General features: G+C 33.5%; 1 protein-coding gene across 6 annotated transcripts in view; it reads left to right on the top strand.

The window, feature by feature from the left end:
- The window catches only part of Khc-73 (Kinesin heavy chain 73), an 842,240-nt gene that overhangs the window by 280,425 nt on the left and 545,308 nt on the right, over positions 1-16,507 (top strand). For all 6 annotated transcript variants that reach the window (XM_090407555.1, XM_090407554.1, XM_090407553.1 and 3 more), the window contains exons 9-10: positions 2,725-2,836; positions 11,521-11,733. In XM_090407555.1, the coding sequence (XP_090263681.1) occupies positions 2,725-2,836; positions 11,521-11,733 (325 nt within the window). The remainder of the gene's footprint in view (positions 1-2,724; positions 2,837-11,520; positions 11,734-16,507) is intronic.

Below are 16,507 nucleotides of genomic sequence, written 5' to 3'. Positions count from 1 at the left end.
TCAAATGTGTAAAGATAACTTAACACAGATTTAGGTAACCTCTTTACAAGTAAGCTTAGAGATTAATAAGTAAAAATTTGTAAACTGAGACTAGGTAACCTTATGGGTTAAAGAAAGTATTTAATGTTGAAGAAAGAAGTTGAAAGTTTATTTTTCACTTGGTTAGACTATAATTTAGTTTAATCCTTTATCCAAGTGTGAATAAACAAAGTTTGCACCTGAAAATATCTTCAGGACTGAGGTAAGGTAGTACAACACCGGGAAACTCCCAGCAAAGGTGGATCAAGCTCTCAACTCCTTCTCTCTAAATCCAGAGTAATTTAATAATAAGGTGGCACGCCTTTTGGCAACTCCTATAGGTAAGGATCACCTCTCCTATTGTTTCTGCCTTAGTATCTCCACTCTGGGCCTGGCTCCCACTGACGAGACCTCAATAAAGGTCAAAATCAGTATGTGTAGTGGTCCCTTCCTTAATGCATAGCAGTATACGCCTGCAAGGAGATGTGCTGTGTATTATGGGAGATACTGAGACAAGGAGTTGAGAGCTTGATCCACCTTTGCTGCGAGTTTCCCGGTGTTGTACTACCTTACCTCAGTCCTGAAGATATTTTCAGGCACAAACTTTGTTTGCTCACACTTGGATAAAGGATTAAACTAAATTTATTATTGAAGAAAGAAGATTCTAATTTTTGCTAAAGAGTTTTTATAGATGGATAGAGAAAGCAGTCTCCCTAACGTTAAAATTGTGTATTTTTCATAGTAATGTAAATAATTGTCATTTGACTTTCTTGTTAAAAAAGTGCTGCCTGTTTGTTTATTTACAACTGCACTGTTTCTAAAATAAATCGGACGTGTTGAGCGGGAATCTAAATGAGTTGGCCAAAGCATGAAATTAAGAAAAAGAATAGACCACGACTGTTTGTGAAAGTTTTAAAGTAGGAACTTGTGTTAGAGAAAGAGAGAGAGAAATCTACCAGCCGTATATTTGAGTTCTTTTTGCTAATCAAAGATATTAGTGCCGCAGTCTTGTTTTAAATAATTTTCTAATATCTTAGGCATAAGACTCGTAATGCAAAAGGTAGATAAACATAGCCCGTAATAAGATAAACAAGAGAGAGTCTGAGAGAAAGAAAGCATGCACAGCAAATTAGAATAACGGAGAATAAAGTATAGAGTAAAAGACATCACAAGTAATTAATAGAAATTACAAGTATACAAAGATAAATAATAATAAAAGTTTACAATGTCGCAGTAACGACTGGATAGCAAAAGTAGACGTATAACAAAAGCACATCATATGTGTTTGTTTAATTTGAGGATAATCATGAGTGTATCAAAGAAATTGAAGACGTTTCATTTTCACAAGGCATGGGAAACAGATTTTTTCTTTACAATGGTAAATGGAAAGTGTTGTTGTTTGATTTGTAATTCATCTGTAGCAATTCCAAAAAAAAGGTAATAGTGAGAGATATTTTCGATCGCTACATGCAAAATATGATGAAGATTTTTCCAAATATTCTGAAATACGTAAATGAAAAATTATAAATTTAAAGGCAGGACTTTCTGGACAACAAAATATGATTTCGAAAGTAATAAATAAACCAATATCAGTCCCTATTGCATCTTTGAAAGTGTGTCATTTATTAGCAAAAGCAAAAAAGCATTTTTTGATGGAGAGTTAATAAAAGAATCATTTCTTGCAGCAGCAGAATCTTTATTTTCTGATTTTAAAAACAAAAATGAAATCATTTTGAATATTAAAGATTTACAACTTTCCAGAACAACGGTTATGAGAAGAGTTGAAATTTTAAGTGCCAATCTGAATACTCAGTTAATGTCAGACATTCACCAGTGTGTTGCGTTTTCATTACAATTTGATGAATCAAATGACTTCACTGATATTACTCAGTTAATAATATTTATTCACATGGTATTTCAAGATTATTCAAGTAAAGAAGAACTTTTGAAAATTATACCATTATTGGGAAGGACTAGGGGAGAAGACATTTTTACAGCATTTGATGAATTTGTGAAACAACGCAAACTTCCGCTTTTTAAACTTGTGTCTATTACTACTGATGGTGCTCCTGCAGTGATAGGTAATAAAATCAGGCTTCATTTCATTATGTAAAAACGATGACAAATATCCAGATTTTTTAACATACCACTGTATTATTCACCAACAAGTACTGTGTAGTAAAAGATTAAATACAAAAGATGTTTTGGATATTACATTTAAAATTGTAAATTCTATTCGAGGAAAAGCCCTGCAATGGCAGTTATTTAAATTACAGGCAGATGATAGGAAACTTCTGTTGTACAATAATGTTCGCTGGCTTCACTGTAATAAAAAAAAATACATTTTCAGAGAAGTTATTATTGTATTTTTTATTGCATTAAAATGGCACAAATACCATAAACTAAGCAAAACCAAGAAATTCAATTTGACTTGAACCATGCCATTTTTTTTTTTTTTTTTTGAGACTGTGCCAGATAATCCTAAGCAGTTGGGATTGTCTGATAAAGTATGCAGCATCATGCACTCAATGAAAAAAAATGATAGTTGCTTTTGAAATGTTCAGTTACTATTGATGTCTGTATATTACTCAGTCATTATTATTAATGTCCTTCAGTATAGTTTTCTTAAGTGTACTGCTGAAGATGATAGTGATTAATATTAAAGATGATTGATAGATATGCTAATTCTACATATAACTTCAACAGGTCATTAACAACATTAGGACTCGTCATTTCAAAGCTTGCTGATCAGTCATCAGGCAAAACCTGTGATAGGTTTGTTCCCTATAGAGACTCAGTCTTGACTTGGTTATTGAAGGTAGAGTATAGTGTTCTGTGGTATAAGTTTTTGTCTGACTTTTATTGCATTAAGAAAATAAAATTTAAAGAAATCCTTTAAAATAATGTTATCTGATTTAAATATTCATTAATTGCATTTTTATTTTTATATTATACAAGAGGGTGAATGAAAAGTAATGGCAGCATGTCAAGACTATTCCAAATGTTTGGAAGATGAAAAATAACCATCAGCAAGTCATTTCTTATTAATAACTATAACAAGAATTGAAACTTGCATTTAATTTTTATATATGAGTATTTAACTTCTTTGGGGCTTGTAAGACTGTGCACAGGTTTTGTTAAGCTCTATGATGTGGTAGAGTCCTCCTCCTCCTAAATAATTTTAATGTTCAAATAAAGGCTTGCATGAGTGTAGCTGTTGCCATTTTTACACTGGTATGAGCTATTTGGAAAACAGTTTTGGGTTACATCATTAAAGACATAGTCATATCGAGATTATGTTTTTAATGTTATCATCGACTGAAGATTACTAATCTCCCCCCCCCCCCCAACTGCCAGTTGTTGTATCATTTGCTAGCTTTAGTAGCTGTACTTGCTCATCCAGGATGATGGGCCATTCTGTGTATTGGATATCCTGCTGAATAATGTCTTATCCTAGAAAATGCCTTCATCCAATGTTTGTTCATTTTGCAGCACCTACACATCACTAACAGCCCTTTGCATAAGGGCTACATAGGATTTTGCGTTTGGTCCAGGACCATTGTTCTAACTTCAAAATGTCTCAGGACACCACCATATTATGACACTGAATTATATGGACTTAGCAGTATTCTGTATGAATGGGCAATTTTCAGCTACACATTCCACTGTGGTCTTGTTACGATTTTTATTCAACCCTTATATTAGTAATCACTTAACTCATATAGCTATGATTGTCAGATATAAATTTTACTGAAAAAGTTAAATGCATCAGAAATTTTGAAAAGGTACATTAAAAATATAGATGTTTTGAAACTGGTCATTACATTCTGATAACACTTAAAACACTGTACATACAGGATGATCAGAATTATGAGTCATTTCAAGTGTTGCATTTCACAGTAAGCAGTATTGTGCTGAATATCATAAGATCTTTATGGTTTTATATTCACTACATCACAGGAAATTTTAATGATACCAAACTGTTGGTTAGTAATATTCATTTAATGGTAAACTGATGTTAAAACAAAATCAGTTTATCATTAATTTAATCTTTCAGGAAAATGTAGTAATCCTTAATAGAATTTGATTGCATTTATTTATTTTCTGTGTACGAATATTTTTGCCTTGCTATAATGTATTCTTCAGAACAAATTCTGCTCCTTGCTGCCTATCAGTAATTTTTAGAGCTTTCCATACCTCTTGAAAGTACTAATAAAGCAGACAAATTTATTTCATAACCAAGATTTTATTGGTTATGAAATAGAATTAGAAAAAGTTAGAATGAAACACTGTAATTAATAATGATGTATAGGGCTAGCTTTTTTTAAAGTTCTATTGTTTGTAATTTCTTCTTTTTTCCCATAGTGTTTACTATGGAAAAAAAAAAGCTGCTTTTCTTTTCTAATGCTCTGCTTTACAGAGTAGGTTCATATCTCATCTTAGCATGGCTGTTTGTGAAATATTGAAGATCAGATTTGGTATTTGAATCACTTCTGAAAATTTTGTTCTTGGTGCCTGCTTTGCAGAGCTTAAAAGATGGGCAGCAAGTGCATTGAAAGTATTTTCTACTGGAAGTTTATTTTAACTGTACACAGATGAATGTTTTAGGTAACAAATGAATTTGAATGTTGTGTGTGATATCACTACTGTACTTACATGAAGACCTGAAGTTGCATTTAGAAATTTGTTTGGTCTGCTGAGTAGGGTTCTGAGCTGCTCTGATCATCTACCACAATATTAGTATAGTACATTCCCAACCTGTCATAGATAGAATATTTCTATTAAAATAAACAAACTTGATTTATATTAAAAACGTTTAATTTTCTTGACCAAAAAGCTCTGGAAAGACTTTTAATGGGATTATATTGATCAAGTGCATATAATAAACAACTAAGTTATACCAACTAGTTTCACCAACTAAGGCTGTTGCATCTTCAGGGTACATAACTGATGTAAGGCACTAAAAAGTAAAAAACTGTTACAAACTATAATCAACTGATTCCAATTATATTAAACAAAGAACAGAGCACGTACAATACATTCATAGAGCGTGGATAATATCACTTGTTGTTATTTAGGAACGTTCTATAGTTGGCACTATAATTGGAATCGGTTGATTACAGTTTGTAACAGTTTTTTACTTTTTAGTGCCTTACATCAGTTATGTACCCTGAAGATACCAACAGCCTTAGTTGGTGAAACTAGTTGGTATAACTTAGTTGTTTATTATATGCACTTGATCAATATAATCCCATTAAAAGTCTTTCCAAAACGTGATTTATTTTAATAGAATTTTCTTTCCTCTTAGTTTCCTAGTTTTTTGTGTGGTTTGTTAGATATGGCACACAGTATGGTTTGAATATTATTATTATTATTGTACGGGCACCTCCATGGAGTCCAAACACTCATCACAGGAGGTTCAGTTTATCCACACAATCTATCCTGCCTCTCTTGAACCCATTGACAGACAATTTCAACCAATGGGTTGAAAAATCTAGTTTTCATCCCTTATTAACCACACTCAACTCCCATTAACTCAACTTGCAGGATGGCTTCTTGTTCTGTCCCCTCTAGACAAGTGCTGAAACATTTCTTCTACATCAATCCTATAAACCAACCCTTTAAGTTACTGAAATGTTTCTGTCATATCCCTTCTTTTTCACCTGTCAACCAACTTCTGCAATCAACACACCCTCAATCTATCCTCACACAGAATGTTCCACAGACCATTCACCATCCCCAAGAAACCCAGGAGACCAGACCTGAATACAGTAATCTAGATATGGATGTATCAAGGCCTTATACAGAGGAATAACCACTTCCTTTCCTCTACTTGTTAGTGTATTCTTGAATAGCCAAGTAATCTTATGAGCTACTTTACAATCTTAGCAATATGTCCTCTAAACTTTAAATCTGTCTACCACCACCCCCTAAATCCCAAGCTTCATCTATTTCCTAGCATAAAGTTCCATCATGGTGGTACACAGCTTGTAATCTTTGTCTTCCAAAATGTATAACTTTACACTTTTCTGCATTAAATCAACATCTATAATAGATGTCAGTTTAATGCTGAAAAGTGTCAAGTTATGCATTTTGGAAGACAAAGATTACAATTGTGTGCATTATGTTTGGCCCATGCTATCAACTTGTTTAAATCATCCTGCAAGCTCTTCACATCACCTTGTTTAACTATTCCTCAACCCAATTTTTCATCATCAGCTAACAACTGAATATTTCCTTTCAGAATATTTACTATATCAGTTATGTACAAATGAAACAGTAGCGGTCCCAGCACATTAAACCTTGTGGCACACTACTAGTCACATGTTTTTAGCTTGATTCTGCCCATTCATATACCACTTATTGATATCTGTCCAGTATCCCTCCCCCCCTTATTCAACTAACCAGTGTCATATCCATCCTCATCTGTTTTAATTTATGTGACAGAGTTCTATGTGATATTCTGTCAAGTGCCTTTTGCAAAATCCAACAGAATCATTGTATAGCTGTTCCTTTATCCAACTCAGCTGTCACTCTATTTAAAAATTGAGTAAATTACTAAGTCATGACTGACCCTTCACAAAGCCATGTTGCACCTCGTAGAGCACCTCATATTCATATCCACCTGAATTCTCTTTTTGACCAATTTTTTCCAGTACTTGTACCAGAACATTTGAGATACTGATTGGTCTGTCATTTGCTACTGCAGTCTCTTAGAACTGCAAGGGAATTATTTTGTCCTCTTTCCACTCCTTGGAACTCTACCAGTCTGAGACTTAAATTAAAGAGCCTAGTCAGAGGCATTGCCAGTTCCCTTGCACATTCCCTCAGAATGCAAGCTGATATCCTATATAATCCTACAGTTGTATTCACATTGAGATTCTGTAATATCCCAAGAACATCCAATTCATTCACCTCTGTTTCCACATAAATCGCTGCCATATATGTCACAGCATTAACCTCACATATATGATATACCCTTGCAAAGTGGTTACTCAGTAACTCAACTATTTTATCTGCTTGTCACCTCATGACCATCGTCACTCATTAAGGTTAATCTTCCATAGTCATTCTTCCTCTTACTTGCCACATAATGAAAGAGCTCTTCAGAATTTCCCTTGGCCTGCTCAGCTAGTTTCTTCTCGTAATCTGACTTCTATGCCATACTCGCCCTTCTTGCCTGACTGTTGTACTGAAGCTTATTCTTAATGATATTACTCATCCAACTAACTCCTACCTGATTAACCCTCCTTACCTTAGGCACACAATTTAATATAGCTTCCTCTATCTCCTGTGCATTACTAACATCTTTCTCTTGCTGGGTTTATTGCCAAGGCACAGCTTTGAGCTTCCTCCTAAGCTTGTCATAATCACTTCTCTTCTTCTTCTTCTTCTTCCTCCTCCTCCTCTTGTGCCTTATCCCATCTATTTGGAGTCGGCCTTTTATATGATGCGACTTTACATGCACCTTATTGGTCTTGATCTCACACCAGACTGTTTCAAATGAAGAACTGTTCTCCTGCCTATCTCCTGTTCTTTTTGGCTGCAATTCATCTGCTATCATCAGCAGTACTCCTCTCCTCATCCTATCTTCTCTTATATATCACATAATGGAGTGATGATGCACTATTAACATATTACTGACTTTTTTGTGTTTTCAGAGTACAGTTATTAATAAATATATAATAAAATAAACAAATAAATTAAAAACTGTTAATAGTGACAAGAATGTGTACACTGCACAAGTGCAAATAGTTGTAAATGTTGATCCCACATAATTCTGAAGAAGCTTCTCAGAGAGTAATATGTAATCACACTTTTGTTAAGATTAGTCATGCTGATCTGGGTCTTAATAAATTATTGAAACAGAACTTTATACTTCAATTTTTCCCCCCCCCTCTGGAGGTCATCTTCCACTTAATTTTTTTTTTTTATGGAATCAATAATCTACAAGACATGATTTACCATTTTTACAAGGTGACTATAATCCCTGTATTCTTACAGTTAACTTTCCATTATTTAGCTTGTTTTCTAAAGTAAGAGATTTTACAGTAACATAGAATTTTGTATATTCCTACGAAATCATGTTGGAGGTAATCTCTTTCCTGATGGAGTTAAAAAAGAAAGCTGGTTTTCATTTTTTTAAATCTATAATTTCTTATGTTTTTTAAATCCTTTAATCATTGTTAAAGTATTCTGTAAATTATGTCTTCTATGAACTTTAGCTTTTTCAGATTCTTTGATATCTTGAAATAATTAAAATAATTTACTACATATAATTTATAATGCAATTTTATAACACATTTATAAATTAGACTGCTAATATTTTACTTAGCATATCATTTAGCATCAATAGGGAAAAAAAAAGTTTTTTTTTTGCTTTACATTTAAAAATAATTAGAGTTTAAATTTCATTTACAAAATGCAGTAGTGCTGCTATTGCCTTGAATCCAGTCATGTTTCCAATCACTATCTCAGAATGAAACCTCTGTCAAGGTATTCAACAGCTGAGATATTGCACGGAATGGTTAGCCAATACTGTTGATCACCTAAATACTATCAACTGCATGCTTAATTTTACCAACCTAATATATCACTCCCACAGGAGTGATATATTATGTTGGTAAAATTATATATGGGTTTTATAGCATTATAAATACTATAAAACCCATATATAAACCCATGTTTTATAAAAATTATAAATGGGTTTTACAGCATATAGTGAATTAATGCCATATCTGGGAGTTGAGAAAGAGAGAATCTGTTAATTTTCTTACTGAATGTTACAGTCTTCTGTAAATACTTCATGGAAAGGCTGTTCAAGAGAACAGAAGTAGATGGAATGAAAAATGAACATTGAGTAATAGGTTTGTGAATGTATATTGGGTGCATCATCTGAGAGCAGCATTCTGGGATTTCGGGTTTATATAGAGTTTTCTTCAAGCATAAACCCACCAGTATTATGTGACATTTGAAATTTTATGATACCAAAGTACCTTACACTTTCTAACACTGAATCGACAGCCTTTTCTAGTACTGTACTGTATTAAGTACTGTATATCAGTAGCATATGTGATCGCCCTATCTATTTTTGCATCATCAGCTAACAGTTAGATATCATCCCTTATCAGGTCCTTCTCAATATGATTAATGTATAGATTGCACAATAGTGATCCAGAGACTGACCCCTGAGATGCACCACCGGTGCCCTTAAATCTGACAGATTCATACCCACCATATACCACTTTCTGATACTTGTCTGTCAACCAACCATTTATCCACATTAATAGTTTATATTCCAATCCCATATTCTCCAATTTATGCAACAGCCTTTCATGTGGTAGCATATTAAATGCCCTAGCAAAGTTCAACAATATCATAATATATCCATTTCATTTATCCATTTCATCACATAACATTATTATAAAATATGTGCTAATTACTCATATGGATGTAATCCATATGAGTAATTAGCACATATTTTCTCCAATTAATCCTGTCATATGACTTTTTGAAGGCATATGACACATTTATGCAACAGGGTTCCACATAGAGCCCTGTTGCATAAATTGGAGCAAATGGATTACATATCAATAATATGTAATCTGTTTACATTGTTGCATAAATTGGAGCAAATGGATTACATATCAATAATATGTAATCTGTTTACATGCTTCCTTGCAAAGTATAGCTTGTTTCTGAACCCATTTCTGTATGTGAATTCTTACCAATCTTGCTAAAATCTTTGCCATCATTATAGAGATACTGATAGTTTGGTAATTAGACACATCGTACATTCTTTCCATTCCTGTGAGATTCTTCTTCAGCTGAGATTCAAATTATACAAATATGTTAAGTGACAGGATTCCGCATAGAACTCTGTTGCATAAATTGGAGCAAATGGAGTTGGATATGAATCTAGTGATTTGAATTAGAGGGTAGATGAAGGACAGATACCAAAGAGTGATTTGTGGAGGAGTTGAGTTGAATCGAATAGGTGATGCAGTCTACCGCAGGACTCATTATTTGGTCTTATGTTGTTTGTGTATCGATGATGTAGGAATTGATTTGGTAAGAAATATTGTGTGCAATATTTCCTTCTATTAGAGGACATATTGCAAAGATAGCCAAAACAGCACATCATATGACAGTACATTACACCCTTCGATTGGAAAAGGCCTGAGTTCAATTCTTGTTGTGATGAGAGAAATCTTTTTATGAGTTTTTTTCAATTGAAGGTGAGTTAGCCGATCTCATATGGCGATAGCAGGGTTTTCCCTCCTGGAAACTCGGGTTTTTCATCCCACTTACATAGAAATTGGCCTTGAGAACGCATGCAATTTATAGACAAAAACATTAGTGGTGGTAGTTGGCATTGGTGTAGATGATAGTTGTTGTTTGTTGTATGATAGTTGGTGGATTAAGTGATGGAGATGGAGAGTTGTAGAGTAGTGCCCTCCCTCAGTGAGTTTTTGGACTCCTTGGGGGTGTCACGTAATAATAATATTATTATTATGAGTTGTTGAAGAACACAACGACAAGCAGACATAGGGATATTATCATTCTCCATTACTAGGTTTTTATAAGGTCATACCTTGGCTACTGTGCACAGATCTGTTCACCATGGGGATGAAACTGGTGGAGGTGATCCAGAGGTTGAGATTGTGGCAGGTCTTTGGAGTACTCCTTATGAGAATAGATTTACTATCTGCGGGTTTCAGAAATTAGCTGATAGGCAAAAAAGAAGAGACATGATAGAGCATGTAAGTTACTAAAAGGGTTTAATAGGATTGATGATGACTTTTTTTCAGTACATGGCAAGAAGGGAGAGAATGAGGGATCACCAATGTAAATTATGTAATAGCATGGTTAGCAAGGTTGTTGAGACTAGATTTTTTGCTTGGAGGGCAGTGAGTAGATGGTTGTGAGTTCTTTATCAGGGAATGAATTTTAGGAGAGTTGTGATAGGTATTCTGTAAATAATGGCTAGTATGTGAATGAATACTGGATCTCTCACGATGAGTCTTCTGACTGACTCTGTGGAGATACTTGTATAATAATAATATGTAATGTCAGATTTTCTAAATGCATATGTACTGCTCTTGTGATAGAGAAATTGTATAAAGGGAAGTTTGTATTCCTTTGAATTCCTTAAATAATTTAGTAGGCAGGAAGTTTGTATAGTTAAAGCAAACTGTTGTTTTTTTTTAGTCTACCAGTTGAGGTTTTGTGAGGAAATAATTGGTCTTATTTGATGCTTCTTGTTCTGATAAAAAAATAAGTTTAATTACTTTAGTGCCTTAATTACCTTATTTTCATTGTTTCAACCATTATATCAGTAATTCTTATTTTATACTTTAAATTTGAAAATCTCCCTTCTTAAAAGCGATGTATACGTTCCATTTACATATTATTTGTCTTACCAATGTATGTAAATTTTATAATGTGTTATATGTTTCAGAATGCAAAATGTTTTTTTAAGCTGTATTTTTCATGTTTTAGGACAATCTTGGTGGCAATAGCAAAACAGTAATGGTAGCTACCATTAGTCCTGCTGCTGATAATTATGATGAGACTCTTTCAACCCTTCGTTATGCAGATCGGGCCAAGCGAATTGTTAATCATGCTGTTGTAAATGAAGATCCCAATGCCAGAATAATTAGAGAGCTAAGAGAAGAAGTTGAGATGCTAAGAGAACAGTTGAAACATGCTACAGTAAGTTCATTATTAGATGTTTTTTTGGGGGGGGGGGAGTTGCAAAGTAGAGGGCTTTACCACAGTCCATTTTATATAGTGATTTATTTATTTATTTATTTAGCATATGGCACATATATAGTGATAAATTAGCAGAATAGTTTAAGAACCCAGAAAGAAATGGAATGAATCATCTTCACCGAAATGAAATATCTTTCTTTTATTATATGTCATATATTGACATATAATGTCATACACAGTCATATCTTTCTATAAGAAATGACAAAAGCCTGATCTAAGTGTCCTATAACATCAGTGCTATTTGGAAGGAAGTATTATAACAAAAACTGTTTCTTTGTTAAAACCTATACTTTTCATCAGTAAGACATATCTGTGTATAACAGTGTATAAAATTGAAAAATTATACAATTCATTTATATATATATATATATATATATATATATATATATAAGGTCTTCTTATTCGATATATAGTGTTCTCTCAATTATCTAGTCATGTTACCAAAATGATTTGTTCCTTGCTAAACTTGAAGGTGCAGTCAACTAAATATATAGTTATATAGCAATGTTTCAGGAGTCAGTTTCAAGGATTGGTTAAATGACGGTTTGGTTATTTGTAAGTTGGATAAAGAAATAGCTCAATTATTATCTCATATGGATTAGTGTTTTTATGTCTTAAAAACAAGTTGGAGATCATTGTGTTTACAATAATCCATTCAAGAAAATTCCACTTGCTGAATTAATGCATAAAACAACTAGTGCTCATTGTAGGGTTGCAAAGTGGTTGTAAACATATTACCAAAAACATCACCTGCCAGAATTGCATATGTATGCATTGTGGTTATATCTTCTCATTCTTCTTTTCCTGAACTTTTTTCCCAGTTATATGAGATTAGCTTTTTGAGTCCTTTGCTATGACACCCTCTGTCTTTGGACTAGTTCCTCACTTATTCCACAATTTTTAGTGTCTATTCTCACCACTGTAACCACATCTCTCTTGGTCTTCAACCCTTTACTAGGTTTTTTCGAGCTGTGAATGTATTATTATTCCAATTGGATCTCTCTCTCTCTCTCTCTCTAGTTTGCTGTATACCAGAAGACTAGAGACAGACCCAAATTTAGTTAATTTTCAACTCCATTTTTTCTCCAGTTGTTGCCACACCCTGGATTCTCTCTCTCTCTCTCTAATAATATGCTTACTAATCCTCTTTTCATCTGTGACATTACAGTTCCAGTTCGCCATCTTCATCTCTGCGAATCTCAGTTTTTTGCTAATGTTTTTGATTTGCTGTTCAACATTCTTCTGGAAAATTTTTCTTCGCAAGCCAGTGGAATATGTGATTATAGAGTGCAGCAAACTCTGTAATCACATAATATTCCCCTGCTATGACCATTCATCCATTCTCAATTTTGTTTGTAAGTTTACTATCATTTCCTCCATTATATTGCAAAATGGAGGATAGTGAATTAAACCAATTCTTCTTACCATTAGTCTGTTCAGCAAGTCTAAGTGAAGTCCTTCCATATTTCTTCCCTCACCAGAGTTGTACATCATATATTTTGTCTGAAATATACTGATACAAAAGATTCAATACAAGTCGAGTAGATTCACAACTGAACCCTTTGACTTCCAATTTTTCTGTCCACAATTCCAACATACCACTTAAATCTTCTCTTGACTGGTCAGTTAATGCCACAATAGCAGAAAATCTCAACCACCATGGCACTCTTTTCTTGCAGTTCAACTTCATGAAGAAGGGGGGGGGGGGGCTCAGTGCTGTTCCTTATTGTATTTCTCTTTTTAATTCCAAAGTGCTATCATTATATTTGCATGGAATTCTTTTCCTAGCCAATACTACTAATTTTACTTCTCCTATCTCAGGCTCTCTTTTGAGTAAGAGAAACTTAGAGAAAAAAGCATTTTTTTTTCTGTAAGTTTTTCCATTACTTGACTAACAGTTAATATATTGCCTCTGCTGTTGGTTTTTTGGGCATTAATACGACCTGAATTTTCTCTGATACTGTCTTAGATTTTTCTCAGCTCCTCACATTAACTTCATTGTATGATTCATTACCTTGAATTTCTTGATAGTTAACTCTACATATTTTCTGGTAGTGTGACAGCACCCTTTTTACTGGGAATCTCGACATAACAATTCTTTCTCTGTATTTTAGATATTTTATTTTTGTTCCACATTTTATTAAAGAATCTAGTTCACCATTCAGTACCCATGTCTGCCATTACCTTCCATATCTTCACAGAGAAATTCCATCACATCCCTAGGTTTTTCTATTTTTTATTACCAAATCATTTCTCACTGCTCAGTGGTTAAACTGAGAAGTGAGAAATACACCTCTTTCATTTAAAAATTCTTCTTTCAAAAAGTTAAGGAGAAGATATTTGTTAATATCTTTTCCTTTGCCTCCTCCTTTAGCAGTACTCTTGATTTGTATACTTAATAACCTAGCATTTTCTGATTTGCAGAAAATCAGAAGTGTACTGCAAATCCGATTTTCTGATTTGCAGTACACTATTATTGTTAGTTGCCATAAATTTAGTGTTTTTATACATTTCCCCTTTGACATTCCAAATAGGCGCTTTTCTAATTAATTTTACACAGTCACTTATTCTGCTGCCACATCACATATACTTCCTGATCTCACTCCCTCTTCTAAAATCTTTACCAGTGCATTCCTTTCCTGAACATTAATTGTCTAATTTTTTTAACTGAACATTCATCTTCCTTGACTTTATCTATCACTTTTACTCTGTCATCAACCTCTTCCAAGTATCACTTTTACAATTTTTGATATACTAGGAGGTTATTTCTCCTCATCATAAAATAGCCTCTCTGCAAAATACTTCTCTTAAGCCTCCAGGTGCTGAGTTCTTTTCTCAAAGAGCATATTCACCATGGCCTAGTTACATGCTATTCCCATATATATATATATATATATATATATATATATATATCACAAATCCTTCATTATTCCTTTCTCCAAAACCTCCCATCTCCATAGATCCTTTCACATATCACTCACTCTCTTACTCCTTACATACTCACTAAGGTGTTCTTCTGTAGCACCATTTTGTATTTTATTTTGTGCAATAGCTCATCTAGTGAGTTCCAGAACTATATCATACTAATATCATTCAGATCTGCATGTATATGTGGTACATAAACACTTATATATATTATATGGCTCTTTTTTTTTTTTTTTCCCAGTACTGACCTTAGGCCATCAGCTTATTGCTATTCCTTTGAACCTCCATCATTCTCTCTCTCTCTCCCTCTCTCTCTCTCTCTCTCTCTACCTACCTACCTACTGTGAGTAGGCATACTATTTGATTTGATTTTCCCTTACAATCATTTCCAATCATAGGTGACTTTGTAGTCTTGACCCACAAAGTATTCCTGGTGAGTTAGGAGAAAGAAGGCCACAATTTCGCAGGTGTGAATGGATAAAGAGTTCATGAAATGAAGTGAAACTCGAAATTATCATAAAATCTTTTCAAAAGTGTGGCATTAGTAATTCTCTTGATAGTACGGAGGATGATTTATTATTTCAAGACAGCAATGATTTGGTTTCTGATGAATAATCAAGTTCAGAAAATTTTGAGAGTGAAGATGAAGATGAATAAAGATTTGAAAACAAGATTAATGAAATTTATAAAAATTATTTTATTTCTATCATCATCATCATCATCATCAAATTCCTGCCATGTACCCTCAAGGGGTGTACAGGATATGATAGTACTACATGAAAAATTTACATCATTACTAACTTCCTATCTACAATTTTCCTCCAAATCAGTCTGTTACTTGTCAAGACTCCAACATTATCAGATCTTATATTTCTATCGTCTAAGGCACTTTGTATCAATCCACTATATCTTGGTCTTTCTCTGGGTCGTTTTCCTGCCAACTTGGCAGAGAACACTTGTTTTGCTAATCTTTCCTTGCCCATTCTGTTTAAGTGACCATACCACCTGAGATTAGCTCTGCTAACGCATTCCTGGATGCTGACAATGTCAAGTTCTTTCCTAATATTCTCGTTTTTAATACGATATTACCATTGATGCCATCTGTTCATGCCCGTAATCTTTCTCAGGACTCTCATATCTGTGGTCTCTAGTCTTTGGTCAAGTGTTTTACTTCTGACCCAGCTCTCAGATCCATAAGTTAAAACTGGTTTGAACACTGTCTTGTATACAGCTAATTTAGTGTTCCGACTAATTTCTCTCTTATTCCATAGTTTCTATTATATATGTAATAGATAATATATATATGTGTGTGGTGTTAGATTTTTTAATGATTTAATGATTTTTTTTAATACATGTGTTAAAATTTACAATAAAAAAAATAATATTTACATGAAACATTTGATGCATAATTTTTGCATCTTATACTGCGAAGAATATTTTTTTTCCAAAAATTTGATGTGAACTGTTTGTCAGGACAGTGGAGGAACATTCCATAAGTTTCTTTATAAAGACATTCTATAAGAAATTGGCTTTTATGAAGGATTCTTGTCTTATTCTAACAAATCCAGACTTGTTTGGGCTCATGATATTTGATATAAGACATGTTTTTTGTGAAGAATAAAAGCAGTTCTCCCAGTTTGTTCATAATAAGATATGCCACAACAATAAGGAATTTAGTAAACACTCTGAAAACCAAGAGGAGGAAGCTTGTTTTTAAGAAATACAAGAAAAGTGGAGATTTTTTCTGACGTTTGTTGCCTTTCATAATGACAGAAAAAATCTTCCCTTT

Source organism: Typopeltis vanoorti, chromosome 17, assembly GCF_054136105.1.
Source record: "Typopeltis vanoorti isolate ZY-2024b chromosome 17, IOZ_Tvanoo_1.0, whole genome shotgun sequence".
Lineage (NCBI taxonomy): Eukaryota > Metazoa > Arthropoda > Arachnida > Uropygi > Thelyphonidae > Typopeltis > Typopeltis vanoorti.
Note: the sequence above shows the minus strand (reverse complement) of the source record. Positions and strands in the feature narration are given on the sequence as shown.